General features: G+C 32.4%; 1 protein-coding gene and 1 pseudogene across 1 annotated transcript in view; one reads left to right on the forward strand and one right to left on the reverse strand.

The window, feature by feature from the left end:
- STXBP3 (syntaxin binding protein 3) overlaps window positions 1–18,691 on the forward strand; it is a 54,236-nt gene that overhangs the window by 25,338 nt on the left and 10,207 nt on the right. The window contains exons 8-17 of the mRNA XM_015595389.2: window positions 262–362; window positions 4,003–4,157; window positions 6,690–6,780; window positions 9,436–9,560; window positions 12,593–12,688; window positions 12,832–12,889; window positions 16,078–16,143; window positions 16,929–17,009; window positions 17,885–18,023; window positions 18,307–18,413. Coding sequence (XP_015450875.1) covers window positions 262–362; window positions 4,003–4,157; window positions 6,690–6,780; window positions 9,436–9,560; window positions 12,593–12,688; window positions 12,832–12,889; window positions 16,078–16,143; window positions 16,929–17,009; window positions 17,885–18,023; window positions 18,307–18,413 — 1,019 coding nt within the window. The remainder of the gene's footprint in view (window positions 1–261; window positions 363–4,002; window positions 4,158–6,689; window positions 6,781–9,435; window positions 9,561–12,592; window positions 12,689–12,831; window positions 12,890–16,077; window positions 16,144–16,928; window positions 17,010–17,884; window positions 18,024–18,306; window positions 18,414–18,691) is intronic.
- Window positions 1,686–1,804, reverse strand: LOC112469178 (annotated as a pseudogene).

Here is an 18,691-nt window from a genome sequence, read left to right on the forward strand (position 1 = left end):
GCTCTCTAAGGAGATACAGGTTATGGTGGATCTAAATGGGGAGAATGGAATTTCTCTTCCTGCCCTTTTGATTAGAATACACCTGCTCTGTAAAGTGAAGAATAATATTTACACACTATTTTTGTCCTCATAGTAAATTACTTTGTGAAAATCAGTAATTATATATAAAAATAAATATTCTTGGATGTTGGAATGATTTGGTCAAAAGAATAAAAATTTAGATGGAATTATTATGCTTTGATTTTTCTTTTATCCTCCCAGTTTGCCCTGATAGCCTCTTTAACAAAATTAAGGCTTCTTGCTCCAAGTCAATAAGAAGATGTAAAGAAATAAATATTTCCTTCATTCCACTTGAATCTCAGGTAATTTCTATTTTTATTTTTAATTTTAGTTCATAATGGATTTTAAAATTTGGTTTTATGAGCTTATTTGTTAATAAAGTATATACTAAAGATGTTTTATATGTTATATATTTGGTGAATTTTGAGCAGTTCACACATAAACATTTCTATAATGAAGGGAAGAACATGAGCATTTAATTGGAATGCAATATTAATATTGAAAGTGGAGCTTAAATTTCATATCTGCCACTAAGTCCTGTGTATGTCAAATTTTACAGCACTATCAAAATATTTTGAGGACAGTCTTTGTTAGATGACTCCAAAAAAATACTTTTAGCTTCTGAAATCATTCGTGATATTAAAATAAATGTTCTTTAATAAATGTTTTAATATAACATTATATAAATTACCATTTTTTTAATTTACAATATGAAGAATTTTTGTTAATTTGTCTTGCCTTTGAAATAGTTAATGAGCCTTCAATTAATAATAATAATAATAGCAAATACATCATATTCTATGTGTCACTTTCCTAAATGCTTTACATAAATAGCCTTATGAATAGATGGTAATTCTGTCTCCATTTTAAAGAGGGGGAAATCAAAGAGGTTAAGTAAGTTGCCCCAAATCACACAGCTAGCTTTGTGTGCAAAGCTTTGTTGTGCTTTGTTCCCTGTGTTAGGATTCTAGCATTTCATAGAATTGAAATGGTTGTTTAGAGATAGAAAGATTTTAGATAAAGAATTTCTCTTTTAAGCTATTGCTATTCTTGACAAAGAAGGACTGTAATCCAAAATAAAATTTTAAGATATCTGGTTAACATTAAACTATTTTCCAAAAGTTACCTTCAGACCTAATTCTAGTATGATATGTAAAGTTAGTGCAGGGTGAAAATGGGCTTCCTAAAATCATGTGGGATATAAACAGTAGTTAGATAAATATTGCAGACATATCCGGATCATCTTGCCGCACAGAAGAGTTTATTGAAATTGCGGAATTGCTATATTTGAAGCAGAGATTTGTGTAGATATCTGGCCAGTTTGATAGCTGAGGAAAATAACTTGTCTTTGTATGTATAGAGAAATCTCATGAGAATTGTTTACTTAACAGTCTTTGCAAAATGTTGTGCTTATTTAAGGTCTTGTCTGTCTGCTATGAGAGAAGGAAGGAAGTACATAGTTTTCATTTATATCTTATTAGCTAAAATTTAGTCATGTGGTTATACCTAAGTGCATGGGAAACATGTCTTTTTTTTTAATTTTTTTTAGGCGAGGTAATACTTGGTCGACCTCACAGATTGCAAGGACCTTGTCAGCTTACAATCCTTATTTTTTTATTTTTTAACTCCTACAGCACCTGGTTTTCCTAGGTAGTTTCCCATCCAAGTACTAACCAGGCCCGACCCTGCTTAGCTTCCGAGATCAGATGGGATCGGGCTTGTTCAGGGTAGCATGGCCGTAGACCTAGTCTTTTAACTGGGCATATGGCTGCTTCCTCAAAGAATTGGTATGGGAATGGGAAAACATTTGAAAAATGGATTGGATTTCATAAGGTAGTAATGAAGAGGTAAAGAATATTCTAGAAAAGTAAAAATAGACTGAGTGCAAAGATACAGAAGCAGGAAAGTGTAGGGGAGCAGCAGGAAAAATGGATTACAAGAAGTGTGAGGGTATGATGATAGGTAAGGCTGTCTCTCTCTCGGTAGGTTGGGACCGTGTTGTAGGAGGCTCCAGGTCCCACCAAGAATGGTGGCAGAAAATGGGCAGGTGTGGAAAACTGTGGGACTGGTCTTAAAGTCTTTATGGAAAATAAAAGTCAGGAGATCATTGTTGAGACTGGTACAGTCGGATACAGTGTGCTCCAAAGAAGAAAAGTTGGCCATTCACCACATTTATAAGATACATGGAGATGAAGGAAGTTGATTCTCTCCTCTTGAATACCTTTCAGAGGGTTTACAGTAATTAATGCTACCATGTATATGTTAAGGCAATTAGACAGCATTCAAGAATATAGGGAAGTTTGTTTACAGTGGACCTTAGGGAGTACAGAGTCTGGTATAGTTTCTGGTATAGTTAGTTGAGAGGGTGCTAGATGGTCTCTATGTAGAAAAAGAGCTAAAATTAGCAAAAAATGTAGATGGAAGTTGTAGGGGTCTGTATTTAAGGAGGTGATTGTGAGTCATAAAGATGAAGAAAGCATTTAGTAATAGTCTAAAGAAGCATGTAATGTTGGTGATGGAAAGTGGGAAGGATGGGGAGAAGGAAGGAAAAGAAATGTGTGCATGGAATGAAAACAAGTTCCAAAATTTGTTTTGGTTCATCGGAATATTAGATAGCTTGGATTAATTTAAACTGTGGTAACAACTCCCAAAATCTCAGTATATTACAACAATGAAGTTTATTTCCCATTTGTGTTATTGTGCATTGCGGTTTGACTGGGGCTTTGCTCTGTATCCTCTTCTTTTTGGGACTGAGGCTGAAGGAGTAGCCCCTGTCTGAGATGACGCAAAGTGAAAAGAGAGATGGTGGAGCCGCACAATGGCTTTTAAAGCTTCCGTGGTGAAGTGGCATGTGTCACTTCTGGTCAGATTCCAATGACCCTAGACAAGCTTGACATCAGTGAGTGGGAAGTATACTCCCATAGGGACGGGCCCTGCCGGGAGGGGCAGTTAGTATTTTTGAACAGATAATATTATCTACCGCAGTAGGATAGTGTGTTATGAGAAAAGCACCATCAAGCTGTAGGGTGCTTGTTAGCAGTAAATACAGTGACCGAGACTTTGAGAAGCACAGACACGAGTGGATTAGCTACAACGAAATCTCAGTCCATGTTCAGGCTGCTGCTCTCAGTGATGGGTTATGTTCAGAGAAATGAATCACTTTGTATGAAAGGAAATGCAAGGGAGCTTATTTATAATTTATTAGTTAACCATGTTTATTACATACCTACTTTTACACTCTACATTATCCTGGGCTAAGAAGTGATTACTATCATTGTTTAAAAAAATTAAAGTTAGTTTAATGAGGAACTCTCAACTCTAATTAGGGAGCTGCTTCTTTTGTTATTCCTTTGTTATTTTGTTATCCTTCAAATAACACAATAGTAGTAATTCTCTAAGCCAATTCTTTGCACATAAGTAAATGTTTTGTTAGTTGAATAAATGTGTCTGTAAGGTTTCACTGTATATGTGGCACAAGGTGTGTCTTTAAGGACATGAAGAGTATAAGCTAAAGAACTGAAAATATGATCAACGATGGAACATTTTTAGGTTATTCTCTAGAAGATTTTTAGTATATGTCAAATATATAGACTAATTTTGGCTTTGTTGTATTTCTTTGTGCCAGGTAGAGTTTTATTTTAGTTTTGCTACCTCAGAATCTTTCACATAGTTAAAAGCAAACAGTACTATCTGTGTATGAAACAAGAATGAAGGAGAGGTAGACTAAGCAGGAAAGGAGAGTGAAAAAAGAAAGGATGAAATAGAGATGACAGAGAAAATGAGATTTGATTAAGTTAAAGACAGTCATTTTGGAAAACAGCATGGTCAGCGCAAGTATGTTTTTTTTTTTTTAATGTCTCAAATAATAGCTGCGTTTTTCTTGATATTTTTAACAAGTCTCCAAATTGACAATGTGACTCTTTTTTTTCTGGCCTAACTTAGGTGTATACTCTTGATGTACCAGATGCATTCTATTACTGTTACAGTCCAGACCCTAGTAATGCAAATGGAAAAGATGCCATAATGGAAGCTATGGCTGAGCAGATAGTTACAGTATGCGCTACCCTGGATGAAAATCCCGGGGTGAGATACAGAAGGTAAGACAGTAGTGTCTGTTTATGTTGTGCCTTCTGTTTGCTCTCCAGTATAGAGGTAAGTAATGTCTCTGTGCTTACGCGTATTAGTTTGCAGAATTTATTTTTCTTGTAAAATTATGTTGTACATATAGGAAATTTAAGATGCGAGGTTTAAATTTCAGAGTAACTAATAGCCTCTGTTACTGAATTTCAGAGCTTAAATTTAGTATGACTTATAGGCATTTTTTTCATGAGTTTAAGGAATTCTTAAAGGAATGTCTTTGTTGTCATACAGGGTTTACAGTCTTACATTTAATGTTTTACTAAGTTTTCACCAAATTTAAGTGGCCATATTATCTGAATATGGTTTATAGTGCCTCAGTATCTATATTGTCTAATCCCAGTGGCCATTTTAAATATATTTTGGGGATTTTTTTAATAAGTAAAATTTGACTTTAGTGCTATGGAACTTTTTATTTATTAGCTTCTTTTTAAAAATAAAGTTTACTGCTAAGTGCATAAATTATATGTATATGGCTTGATAAATCATTCCAAAGTGGACATACCCGTCTAACCCACCAAAGTCAAGAAATAGAATATTAATAACATCTCAGACACCCCCCTCATGATCCCTTCTTGTTACCTCTCCTCTCCCAAAAGATAAGTACTATCCTGACTTTTACACATATTTTAGGGTTGCCAGATTTTGAACTTGATAAAGTGGAATCATATGATATGCTTTGCTCCTGGCTTCTTTTTCCAGCATTATGTTCTGAGAGTCATCCACACTGTCGTGCGTAGCCAGACAGCTTGGATTTTAATCTGTACTAGCTGTGCGACCCTTCTACCTTAGTTTCTTTATCTTTGAAGTGGGAATAATAACAGTGCCCACTTTATAAGGTTGTTATTAGAATTAAATGAGTTAATATCTGTAAAGCACTAATAGTGCATGGCATTAATAAATGGTGGTAGTAAATATACTTTACTAATAAAGATTATCACTTCTCTTTTAAAAGGTTCTTTAAACATTGGCATTTGTCAAGTTAGTAAGCTGAATTGTTTAATTTGAAATTCATGTAGTACTTTATATTTAAATTACATTACTCTTAAACACTTAAACAAAATCTAGTAAATCCCCTTAATTCTGGTGTTACCCAACAAGCTCTTTACTCATAACTCAGGTAGTGGAAACATTCTTTTTCTTATAGGTGATTTGCTGATTACATTCTGAACCCAGTGGAGCAGAGAGCTAAATGGCTTATCTTCTGCCAGAGTTCAGTCTCTGTTCAAGCTTCTGTTCTTGGTGATTGGTTCTGTTCAAGGAAATGAGTTAATATAACTAATTTATAATTTAATAGCTCACCTATGGACCTGTTTTGAGTTACTGTAATAGTTAAGTAATCCAGGCTTTCAAAATCCTGCCTGTTTTTTTGGCAAAGTATTCCTTATGCCTATGTACTTTTAAAGTATAATTCTAACATTACATTATTACCTTTTGAAAATAGTTTAAGACAAAATATGTAATAAATTATTCTTTATGGTTGCTCTTTTATTTATTTTTAAAGTATGAAACCTAGAGGTTCTTTAACACTTTGAAGCTCTCACAGTGAGACCATTTTTGAGGTTAGTGTGCTAATTGAAGAGCCTTTTCCGCTTTTCATGAAATTACAGTTAAGAGTACAATTTTCATCATTTTAGAAGACATTTAATTACATATAAGATTTAATGCAAAAGACTATTGGAAAGTTGACTAGATATTAGAGAGAATGTGGGGAAATTTCACTAGTGGTTCGGGTAATTCGTCAGCTAATTTGGAGAATAATATGTTAGTATCTAGAAAAGCTGAAAATGTACATACTCTGTGACCCAGCAGTTATACTTTTAGGTGTAATATATCTAGAGAAACATGTACATGAGATATATATATACAAAGATATTTGTTCCAATGTTGTTTACAACAGGATAAAATTCAGAATGACTTAAATGTCCATCTTTAGGGAAATGAATACATAGAATCCAGTATAATCATGTGATAGAATACTATATAGAACTAAAATGAACAGATTTGATATGTGTCAACATATATAGATCTCAAGCATATATAACAGTAAAAAACATCCACTGTTAAAACATATATAAAACTCTGTGTGTATATGTATGTATATATGTATATATATCAAAATATAGATATATATATCTAAATGTATACACACACACACACACACACACATACATACATATAGTAATGATAGGAAGAACACACACCAAATTCATAATGTGATTGCCTTGGGGAGTGGGGTGTAGAGGTAGGGGAAGAAGAACAGGAATTGGAGGAGGAATGAACAGAACTGCAATTTTATTTATAATATTTTATTACCTTTATATTTAAAACAATCTGAAGCATATGTGATGTTTACAGTTATTAAATCCAGACAAATGATACAATGTTATATTTATAAAATCTTTTAAATTAATAAATTACATGGTTTAATTTTAGAATTCAACTTTATGATACTGTAAACTGTGTCTTGAAAGATATTTTTTCATTTCTAGTAAACCTCTAGATAATGCCAGTAAGCTTGCCCAGCTTGTTGAAAAAAAACTTGAAAACTACTACAAGACTGATGAAAAGAGCCTAATAAAGGTAATGTATAAAAGGCAAATAGTGATTATGTATAAAGTCTGACTTATTCCTTTATAAACCAAAGAAACTATTCATTTATTTTCCAGTATTAATTTGGGAATCATTAACATAGATCTTCAGTACTGATTTGGGAGTCTTTAATATAGATGGTAGTAGAAACCTTGGTAATGTAGTTTAGTGGGGAAGGTATGTATTTTGAAATTAAGCACTGTCCAAATCCTGGCTCTGTCATTTAATTCATAGATATGTCAGTTTAGGCAAATTATGTAACTTCTTTGTGCCTAAGTTTTCTCATCTATAAAATAGGGATAATGAGAGAATACCTATTTTATAAAGTGGTGAAAGGATTAAATGAGTTAATACAAGTTTTTAGAATACTTATCATTGAGTAAACATTTAATAAATATGATTATTCGTATTATTACTAGCTCTGTGACCTTGGACATATTATTTACTCTGAGTTGTATTTTTATCTCTAAAATGGGTGAGGTAACATAAACCTTGCCTGGTCGATATGAAGATTAGGTGAGTTAACGTGTGTTTGGCACATATAGAAATTTAATAAATGGCAGCTCTTACTTACCTGATGAAGATAGTATAAAGTAATCAAAGACTAAGGTTAGAACCTGTGAAATACCAGAATTTAGGCTTGGGTTGGAGAATGAAGAACCTGAGGGGATTGACAGTGGTGGTGCCAGAGGGCTAGGAAACCATTGACAGTCTCGAAAGAATGAAAGGAAGAAAGTGTTGATTGTTTAGAAGAGGAGATGGGCAAAGAGGCCACCAATTACAAAGCTATATGATAAGTGGAATGAAAGAAGAATACATAGAATGTGATGGGAACATAGGCTGTGGCTAAATCTTATTCTAACTGCAGTCCTAGGAGGCATCCAAGAGGAAGAGGCCCTTGAACCTGAAGAATGAGTATAATATGATATAAGAGCAATTTTGTTGCTTGGAGAATAGGATTTTTGGGGCAGAGGCACAGAGAAAAAGGCAGAATCCACAAACAATTTGGCTAGAATGAGGACGTAAACTTAGATATATTAGTTTAGAACTTTAACAGTTACTAGTGAAAGCCATTGTTGGTTATAGTTATGAAGACAATGGCTCAGTAGTACACATAACACAGTAAATAAATGTTTATTGAATGAGAGAAGAGATATACAGTCAGTATATTACCAAATATTCCTTTAGTTTTTCATAATTTCAGTGCAAAAAGGCAAAATCCACAAAATTAATAAACATCCTTTCCATTCTTTCTGCCTGGGAAATGATACATTCTTTCAAACGTTTAATACCTTCATTCAAAGAGCTGATAAGGTGTCACCACCTTTTTGAAGCCTTTCCTGACTTTTCAGGTCAAGTATTACTTTCTCCCACATCCTTTCATAATCCCAAGCCCTGATAAAGCACTCATACTGCACTGTCTTCTTCCTGTCCAGATTTCTGAAGACTCATGACTTACAGAGATTGAGGGCTTAGTAAGTGCCACGCTGTGCTAAGTGTTTTATTGTATTATAACATTTAATCTTTACAATAATCTTATAAGCAGAGGTTCTGATTATTTTGTTTTACAAATGAGAATACTGAGATATTAACAAGTTAAGCAATTTCTCCAAAGTCATACAGCAAGGAAGTGGTCAAGGCTGGACTGAAACCCAGATCCGTCTGATTCTGTAGGCTGAGTGAATGGTTAAATAAAAAAATTTTAAAGATCTATCCTATGTAATTTACCTCTGCTGTACATAAATAAATAGGAAATGTTTGTCTACTGAGTTGTGGTTATCTCTTATGGTTTGAATAATAATCCAAAGAATTTATTACTTTTTAAAATGAAGTATGAAAGATAATGATATTAGCAATTCTTTTTCCCGGCAATATTATTCACTGTTTAATGATTAATGCTGTTTGTGAATTAATGATAACAAGGCTTTCATTGCGATTTATCATCCTAGCTGGCTGGCATCAGTATAATCTTTTTAAATAGCATAATGATTAAGAAGAGCGCAGGCCATGGAGTGAAGCTGATGTGGGTTTGAGTGTCTTACTAGCTGTGTAATTTGGACAAGTTTTTTTTTAAAAATTTTCAGTTACAGTTGACATGCATTATTAGTTTCAGGTGTATAGCGTAGTGGTTGCATTTATAAAACTTAAGAAGTGATCCCCACCCCCACCCCCACCAATATGGGTAAATTACTTTTAAGCCTTAATGCCCTCATTGTCAAATGGAGATAAGAATACCTGTCTCACAAGGTTGCTATAAGAATTAATATTTGTATTTCTTGCTTGGCACAATGTATAGCACAAAGAGCTCAAGAAGTAGCTACTATTCATAATTTATATCAATTTTAGTGTTTATAGAGCTGAATTCCTAAGAAAATAGACTTAAATATAAACTGTTACTTTTTAGAAGGAATTTTCACAATATTATGTTTTTGAATATAATCTCTTAATATAATTATAAAAGCGTTTGCTTTTGTAGTCTTGTTTTTTTTCCCATTATACCACTCAGATTTTTCTGTTTTTATATAACTTCACAGTCTTAAGAAGGTGACAATTTAAGAAACATCTCCTTTTGTTTTCTAAGATATTAAAATGTGCTCACACAAAGAAATTGAATTTTCTTAAGATAATTTTATCTTGTTATTCCAGAGTAAAACTCATTCCCAGCTCCTAATAATTGATCGTGGCTTTGATCCTGTGTCCACTGTCCTGCATGAACTGACATTTCAGGCAATGGCTTATGATCTACTGCCGATCGAGAATGATACATACAAGCAAGTATAACTTGAAGGGCATATAAAGGGCATATACAAACAGGAGAGGCTCTGAGCATTTAATGATTGGTGCAGGCACCAGAGATCAAAAGCCTCTGTAACCTTTTTTATTCAGAGACTTTATCCTTCTCTTTTCCCTATAATCATAATCTATTAAATATCCTTTTCTTTTTCTTATAATTGTAATTTATTAAAAATATCTTGACTTTGTAATGTAAGTTAGTGGGTAATTTGACTTCTTTGAAGCTCTTTGGTGTATTTGCTTCCTTCACTATGTCTACAACAAAGCTACATTTGTAAACAGGTGGAATTCGACTTTTCACTTATGTTCAGAGTAAATACTAGGCCCACTACTATATTTATTGAACTGGAAACCATATTTAAACTGGTTATTCTTCTGAATAACACACTAAGAAGTATCTGTATGTGTGTCTTGTCAATTAATATATTTAAAGAGATTAAAAGACTGGAAAAATAAATAGGGTGGCAATTGAGATAGACAGTTTTAGCAATTTGGTACCTATTTTGACTTAACCCTGATATAAGCACATTTACTTTAAAAGTAATGTGAAATAGAAACCTAAATGAAAAACAAAATAGCTTTTCTATCAAGGGCCCACTTTATTGTATCTTTGTGTATTACATATGAGTGTGTATATGCATGTGCATATGTATATAACATGTTATTTGATATCATAGTCACTAAATCCAAATTGGCATTTTTTAGCTAAGATTTACTATTTGAGAATAGTAGTAAAAGTGAAAAATTTGTTTTCTGAAATTTTATATTTAATTTACTAATTTTAATAGATTAAAAGGTTCACTTGTGATAATTATAATAATATTTTTTAAACCAGATATTATTAAACTGATTTTGTATTTTTTATTGTATTTTTATTTGCATTGTGGTCAATCCTGGTTTCTGAGTTTTTGTCTGTGTTTGAATTAATGAGATGACGTAGAGGAATCAACATAGCTTTTTTCTAAAATAAAAATAGTTTCATGCAGTTTATTCAGAAGGGATATTATTACCTCTCTTATCCTTTAGGTCTCTAAACCTGCATTGCTGAAGAGATTTACAAAAGAATTAAACTGATGGACACGAAAGGATTTGGTTTCAGACTATAGACAGACATTTCAGACATTTCTAACCCAGTATTTAAAATATTTATCTTTGTAGGTTTGCTAGCAAGCAACGCAAGGTTTAATTTTTTAAGAGAAAGAGAGAGACTTATTTTTTTTTAAAGCTGTCGATACTTCCTTTTTTATGAATCAAAAAAGTCCAGGGATAAGACTAAATGGAAGCATGAACTCCCTGTAGTTTGTGTGTCACAATTTTAATGGAAATAGAGTACAAAGCAGGAAATTCTAAGTACCCAAAATCTGTTTTTCATCTTGGTGACCCCTTTAAATGTACTCTTAAAATGGGATTGTTGTCTTTTAATGGTCAGCCTTGCTATCTTAATATTTGTTTATAAATCAAAGATTAAAGATATTGTATAAGTACAAAATGACATTTTAAATAACAAAAGGGCTTATATCCTTAGTGCAGTCTTGTAATTAAGCACAGTCATTCCACCTGTAGACATCTGTAATTATGACCACCTAGGTAGATGGTTTTATAGATAGGACCCGTAATTTGGGGGGCTATGGAAATGATTGTATTCATACAGCAGAAATCTATATTTATTGTCTGCAGTGGGAGCTAGGAAAGCTTAGTGCCATTCTTCCTAATCTTGCCTCAGGAAATTGAGTCCCAGGATGGTTGAATCTCCCTAGCTTCCCAGATGGAAAACAGGAAAATAGAAGAGAGAAATTAATTTGAGGAGCAGTCACGAAGTCCATTTTTAAGTTACCTCATGAACCCCTTAAATTGCTGCTCAGTTCATTAGAACCCATTAAAGCAATCACAGTTTTTTTATGGCTACATTAGTTTTTCTATCATTTCCTTTCTCATTCTTTAACCCATTTCCTGTTCGCTCCATGAATGCTCGCCAGCACTTGTGGCTGCAGTGTTTACTCTGAGATAACTTGTAGGTTATAGTCCTAACCTTACCCCCAAATTTTGCCACAAAATATCTTGCTTTTATTATTATTTTCTCATCACTCTAGTATATTGATAGTCTTTGGAAACAAATGACATCATTCTATTTATAGCATTCTATTTTAGTAGCTGTATTTCCATTTACAAAATTTAGGAATTCTCAATCACTGAACATGTCAAATCCTAGAAAACGTAACATTTCTACACATGATTAACATCGTTCTTGAATAGTCTGTTAGCTGAGGATTCATTTGATGAATCCAATTTATGTATACCTTTCTGTTACACTAGGATTAGAAACAAAATCTGTTTAGAAATAACTCCAAGAACAGTTTTTATATTTTATTTTCACATTGAAAACCAGTCAGATTTGCTTCAGCCTCAGACAGTGTGTTTATGTAAAATTGAATTAATGCTGGCGATGAGCTGCACTTTTTTTTTTTCTCTAAATGGGAAATGGGTTAAAGGAGATGTAGTTATAAGATTAGGGAAGGATATAGAAACATAATACATTTCTGTGAATTTTGTGTCAACTCTGAACACCTTCAGTATTTAATAGGCTACATTGGGACTGACATTTCTGTTTCTCACTCAATGAATGTTTGATAGTTGTGCTGATGGTTATTAAAATCATTTTAAGCAGTTAGAACACATTGTTAGTATGCTCAGTCTTGTTCTTAAAGTTGATTGTGGAACATTGAATTTTTGTTTTATAAAATACCATTTTGCTAACGTAAAACTCTATAATTATAACAGCTTAATCTAACATTTGAAAGTAAAAATGTCTTGGTAGGCATAGCGCTTTGATTTTTAACGTAAGGATGAGGTTATGCCTTAGTTTTCAGTAGATATTCATTACCTCCCTAAAATAGTGGATATGTACTCTTCAGTTCTTGAGCTTTATCTTAAAATTATTATTTGTAAAATGTTTTTTCCACTTTTTTGGAGGAAAAATAATCCAAAGTTTTATAATTCTGTCTACTCGTAGATATAAAACAGACGGGAAAGAAAAGGAGGCAGTCCTTGAAGAAGACGATGACCTCTGGGTCAGAATTCGACACCGGCATATTGCGGTTGTATTAGAGTATGTGAACCCATTTTAATTTTAATTTTAATTTTTATTCCATATTTTTTGGACATCAAATACATAATAGTACATTTTGTAATCAAAATATTTCTGTAAAGAATTATACCTTGGGAGTTTAAAGAATTCTTTCAATTCAACAGGGAAATTCCCAAGCTTATGAAGGAAATTTCATCAACAAAGAAAGCAACAGAAGGAAAGGTAAGAGTCTTTTAATTTAACTTTCAAAATATTGATGATGAATTTTAAGATTTGTTTCAAGGTTTTATTTTATCTATTTGACATTCCATTTATGGAAATTTCTAACATATACAAAAGTAGAAAAAATGAATTCCCATGTACCCATAATGCAGCCTCAACAATTAGCGACATTTTGCCTCTCTTGCTTCATTGAAGTTTATTTTTAAAAGGCCATTTAGCTAATTTCACTAATGCATTCTTGCTTTTTTTTTTATATTGAAGTATAATTTACCTGAGTAAAATACACAGATCTTAAGTGTGTACTCAGTGACCTTCTGTTTTACACATATGTGTACACACACACACACACCCCCCACACCTGTGGAACCACCACCTAAATCAAGGTATATCAAGGTATAGAACATTTTCATTATTCCAGAAGGTTACACAGTAGTATCATCTGTGAAAAAATGTAGTTTATCCTTTTCAATCTTTATTTTAAACTAGTTTTATTAGTAGTTAATACCTCCTAGCTCTAAAACGTAGAACAGAACTGGTGATAGAGGATATTATTGTCTTATTTCCTAAACTCAGGGGAAACATGTTTGATATTTTATCATTGAGTACTGTATTAGTTTTAGGTTCCTTAAATATATCCTTTTTCAGATTAAGGAAATTCCCTTCTATTTTTAAGTTGCCAACTGTTTTTCTAATCTTTCTGTTATTGAGTTGTAATTTAATTATACCTTATCCAGAGAATATGCACTGTATGATTTCAGTCCTTTGAAATTTGTTTGGTAAATGTCCTATGTGTACTTGAAAAGAACACAAATTCTATGTCAGTTAAATTAAGTTGGTTTATCATGTTATTCAAATCTATTTATTTGCTGATTTTTTTGTCTGCTTTTTCTATCAGTACTGAAAGTGGTATATTAAAATCTCTGATTATGACTGTGAATTAGTTTGATTTTCTTTATAATCCTGTTAACTTTTGAAGCTGTATCAACTGATGAGGTCATGTTAATTAGAATTATAAGATAGTTATCTGTTGAATTTATCTTTTTATCATCATAAAATATCATTTTCTTATCACAGTCTAAAAACTCCATTTACCTTCTTCCTCCTTTGTGCTATTTTTGTCATATATCTTCTTAAACATATATTATAAACTCAAGATGTTATTATTGTTTTAAATTCTCAGTAGACTTATATTACCAACATATTTATGAAATCTGTTGTTATTTAGTCTTTATTGCTCTTGGGTTTTCTATCGGAACAGGATGAATTTTCCTCAACTTTTGTCTTTGTCTTTATCTGAGGATATCTTTTTTTTTTGCAAATTTTTCAGAGATCAACTTTTGTTGGATTTAGAATTCGAGGTTGGCAGTTTTTCTTTTCCTTTCAGCAATTTTAATCTGGCTGCCATAATTCCTGTTAAAGAAGTCAGCTGTCATGTTATTGGTATTTTCCTGAAGATAAAGTGCCTTTTTTCTTTATCTTTTGATTTTTAGCAATTTGACCATTATGTGCTCTGATATTTTTCTTGATATTTATCCTCCTCTGGTTTGTTGAGCTTGGGTTGGTAACTTTCATTATATTTGTAAAATTCTTTGCCATTATTCCTAACATCTTGATTTTATTCTTTTCTCTCTCTCTCCTTCTAGGACTCCAGTCACGTGTGTTTTAAATTTTTTGACCATATTCTACATTCCTTACATTCTTTTTCTTTTTTTTCCCCCTCTCTGTGCTTTAGTTGAATTTTCTGTTAACCTGACTTTGTCTCTTACTTCTTTCTGTTGTTTCTAGTCTGCTGTTAAACCCCTTTAATGTATTCTTTTTTTAAATTGAGTTATAAAGTAAAGATCCCCCTTTATACTATACAATTCAAGTTGTTGGCAGTTATGAATAAAACCACTATAAATATTCAGGTTTTATGTGAACAATGTTTCCATTCACTGGGGTCAATAATTAAGAGTGGATTTCTGGGTCTTATGGTGAATGTATGTTTGACTTCCAAACTGTTTCCCAGAATGACAGTATCATTTTACAGTCCCACCAGCAATGTTTGAGAGTCATTCATTATGTTCGTTGTTTCAAATATTGCACTTAGTTCTAGGACATACATTGAATTTTTAAAAATAAATTCTAATTCTCTATTGAAACACTCCATCTTTTCATCCATTTAGTCCATCTTTTTCTCTGTTATGTTATTTTGAAATCCTTGTCTGCTAACTCCATCTGGATCATCTAGGGTCTGTTTTTATTGACTGTTTTATCATTTAAGTGTCAATCATTTTTTCCTCTTTTACATTCACAGTAATATTTGTGTATTAGACATTATGGATGATACATTGCAGAGGTTCTAGATGATGTTCTCTCTACAAAGAGTATTGAGTTCTATTCTAGCGGGTGGTTAATTTGCTGATGAATAACCTTGATTCTGTTGAGACTTCATGTAGGCTGTGTTATGGTGAGTGAATTTCACTCTTGCACTAATCCAAAGACATAGTTTTAGTACTGAATATCTGGGATGTTCACTTAGGACCCTTCTTTGTGTGGATCAAAGAATGCCAGTATCTTCTCAGCACTGAGACCCCTTTGAAATCTTTGTCCAGCATTTAGTCACCCAGCAGTTCTTCCCTGCTAGGCCTTTAAGAATCATTCCCTTTACATATGCAGCTTAGTATTTGGCCAAGGATCCAAAGGCAACCCTTCTATACATCTTTGAGTTATGTAGTATCTGGCTCTTTTCTCTCTAGCACCTTTCCCCCCAAATCCTACCTAGCTAGCAGTCCCAAACTCTGATCTTTTTTCCCTCTCTCCAGAAAGAATATTGCTTTTCTTTCGAACTCTACTTCCTTGCACTGTGATTTGGAAAATGTCCCAGGGAAAAGCCAGGTTGAGTGCAGGGACCACCTTCTGTGTTTTCCTCTGCTCAAGTATCTTAGCTGTGAACGATTTTTTTATCCATTACTTAAAGCTATCGTCTTACTTATTTTATTCAATTTTATTTTTGTTTATATAGAGAGAGTAATTTGTTATCTGTTACTTTATTGTGGCTGAAACTGGAAATTTCTTGAATTCGTTTTCTTTAAAAAATTGCCAAATACTTAGTAAATTGATAAATACTTAAAACTGCAGAATTTTAAAGTTGTTATATAGAATAACTGAATCATAAGTTTGATTTTAAAATGTTTGACTTTTCTTAGACATCACTTAGTGCTCTTGCTCAACTGATGAAAAAGATGCCCCATTTCCGTAAACAGATTACTAAGGTAAGCAGGACTGTATATGAGATACCTTGTCATTTTTAGTTTATTAGTCCATCTCTTTTTGTAGTCAGGTTTATCTGTGGGTGTTATGGAATACTTGGTGTTAGTTGCCCTCTAAAACCACACTCTAGGCCTGAGAAATATCTCAAATATCTAAGCTTTCCAATAGTATTCACTATATAGAGAATTTCAATATATCCATATCTAACTTAAACTTTTTTATATTTTTGTCTTGAACAGCCAAACAAAGAAAGTTTAGCATTTATGAACATAATATGAAAATTCAGCATTGGATTGACCAATGGTTGTTATTCTATTTGGTTCTATAAATTAATAGCTATATATTAGTATATTTAAGGGTAAGCTATGTAGGCAGATAAATATTTTTTTGCTGTTCCAGTTATTCTTATGAGTCATTAGCATAATAATCTTTACACTTTTTTTTATCATATTGCACCCTAATCAAGAACTAATATAAATTCAGACATGTTTTGCAGGACTTTAAGGACTTCACTACTTTTTATATTCACTGTATTTTTTATTACTCATAAACCTGACATAAATTTTATCCTTCCACCCAATCTTTTGCTATCTGTTCATTGCCCCTTATAGGTCATGTTAATTCTCACTTTTTTCCTTTTCTTGAGCTATTTTACTTGCTTTACATGGTACCTTCTTTTCCACCCAAGCCCTTACTCTCCTTCAGGCCAATCTCAGAAGTTTAATATTATCAGTTGCGCAAAAAGAAATTAAAATGCTTTAAATGATTGATTTCTTCTGTTTTTCAGCAAGTTGTCCATCTTAACTTAGCAGAAGATTGCATGAATAAATTCAAGTCTAATATAGAAAAGCTTTGCAAAACTGAACAGGTACGTGCGGGGTCGGAAATACCTATATACATAATAGATTTCTTGAGTGAACTTTTTAAGATAAAACTTAACTTTGCTCAATACAGTACACTGAGTCACAGAACCTCTTTATGCCCTATTTAATACATCAGTCCCCACCAACATTAACAAGTAGCTAAGCAGCCTCATAGTAATAAGCAAGTCCCTCCTAATCTATGATTATGCATTTTAGTTGAATGGGATGATTTGGAGCATTATTTCAGGGTACCATTGTTGGCAGGCCTTTCTCAGTAGGTGCAGCATTTAATGTCGCATCCTGCAGAGTACCGCATGAGCACATTTAACTTGTTTTAAGAGGCTCCTCTATAATGCGAAACTATTTAGATCAGTGCTGTCTAATAGAAATAGAATGCGGGTCATGGTAATTTTAAATATTCTAGTAGTCACATTAAAAAGGTAAGAAGCAAGTGTACTTAATTTTGGTAATATGTTTGACTGAACCTTATACATCCAAAATATTATCTTTTCAACATGTAATCAATATAAAAATTGTTACTGAAATATATTACATTCCTTTTTTTTATACCAAGTCTTCAGAATCTGATGTTTTAATTTATAGCACATCTTAATTCAGACTAGCCACATTTTAGATACTTAATAGCCACATGTGGCTCATGGCTACTATATTAGCACAGGTTTAAATTAATGATTTTCTTCTCTGAATTATATTTTCGACTTTTTACATTTTCTACAATCAGTAGTTTATAAGTAATGCCCACATTTTCCTGTGAAGTGTCATCAGTATTCTATTAAAATTTGGGAAGATTTAATAATAGATATTTTAAACTGAAAATGAATTTGGATTATAGACCACTGACTATTTCATTTTCAATAAGGATCTGGCACTTGGAACTGATGCAGAAGGACAGAAGGTGAAAGATTCTATGCGAGTACTCCTTCCAGTTCTGCTCAACAAAAATCATGATAATTATGATAAAATAAGAGCAATCCTACTCTATATCTTCAGTATTAATGGTAATGGAGATTTTGTTTATTTCCATGAATATATTAGAATACCCAGTTCTAAAATCACTTTACAATGAATGGTTTACTAAAGATCTTAAGAGAATCTTAGAAAATTCAGAGGTAGTAGCTGAAGTTGGTTAAGATAAAAGAAAAATGAAATCGAGAGAAGACTGAAGGGTCTATAATTTAAATGTTTGCTTTTTATTTAAAGAACACTTTTTTCGCGGATATACCTAAAACCTAGAAATTATTGTGGTAGCAGTTTTGTGACTTATATTTTTATTTATCTAAGGAACTACGGAAGAAAATTTGGACAGATTGATCCAGAATGTAAAGATAGAAAATGAGAGCGACATGATTCGTAACTGGATTTACCTTGGTGTTCCCATTGTTCCCCCGGTAAGAAATCTTACATTCCGCATATACTTACATTATATGCATGTATGATTGTTTACATTATGTTTTCTTACATGAGCATCCATGTGGACAGTCTTCTTAATTTCACTCTATAGATTTGATAAGTAATAAATTAAAATTTTGTTTTCTTTTCCATATATGAATAATTTGGACAAACATATCTTATGGCTTATGTTGTAATCTGCTATTTATGATTTTCTCTTTATTATTCATTTATAGCAAATTTTGAAAGAACTCTATTTAGAATCTCACTCTTTCTT

The sequence above is a fragment of the Pteropus alecto genome, unplaced genomic scaffold, assembly GCF_000325575.1.
Source record: "Pteropus alecto unplaced genomic scaffold, ASM32557v1 scaffold106, whole genome shotgun sequence".
NCBI classification, from domain to species: domain Eukaryota; kingdom Metazoa; phylum Chordata; class Mammalia; order Chiroptera; family Pteropodidae; genus Pteropus; species Pteropus alecto.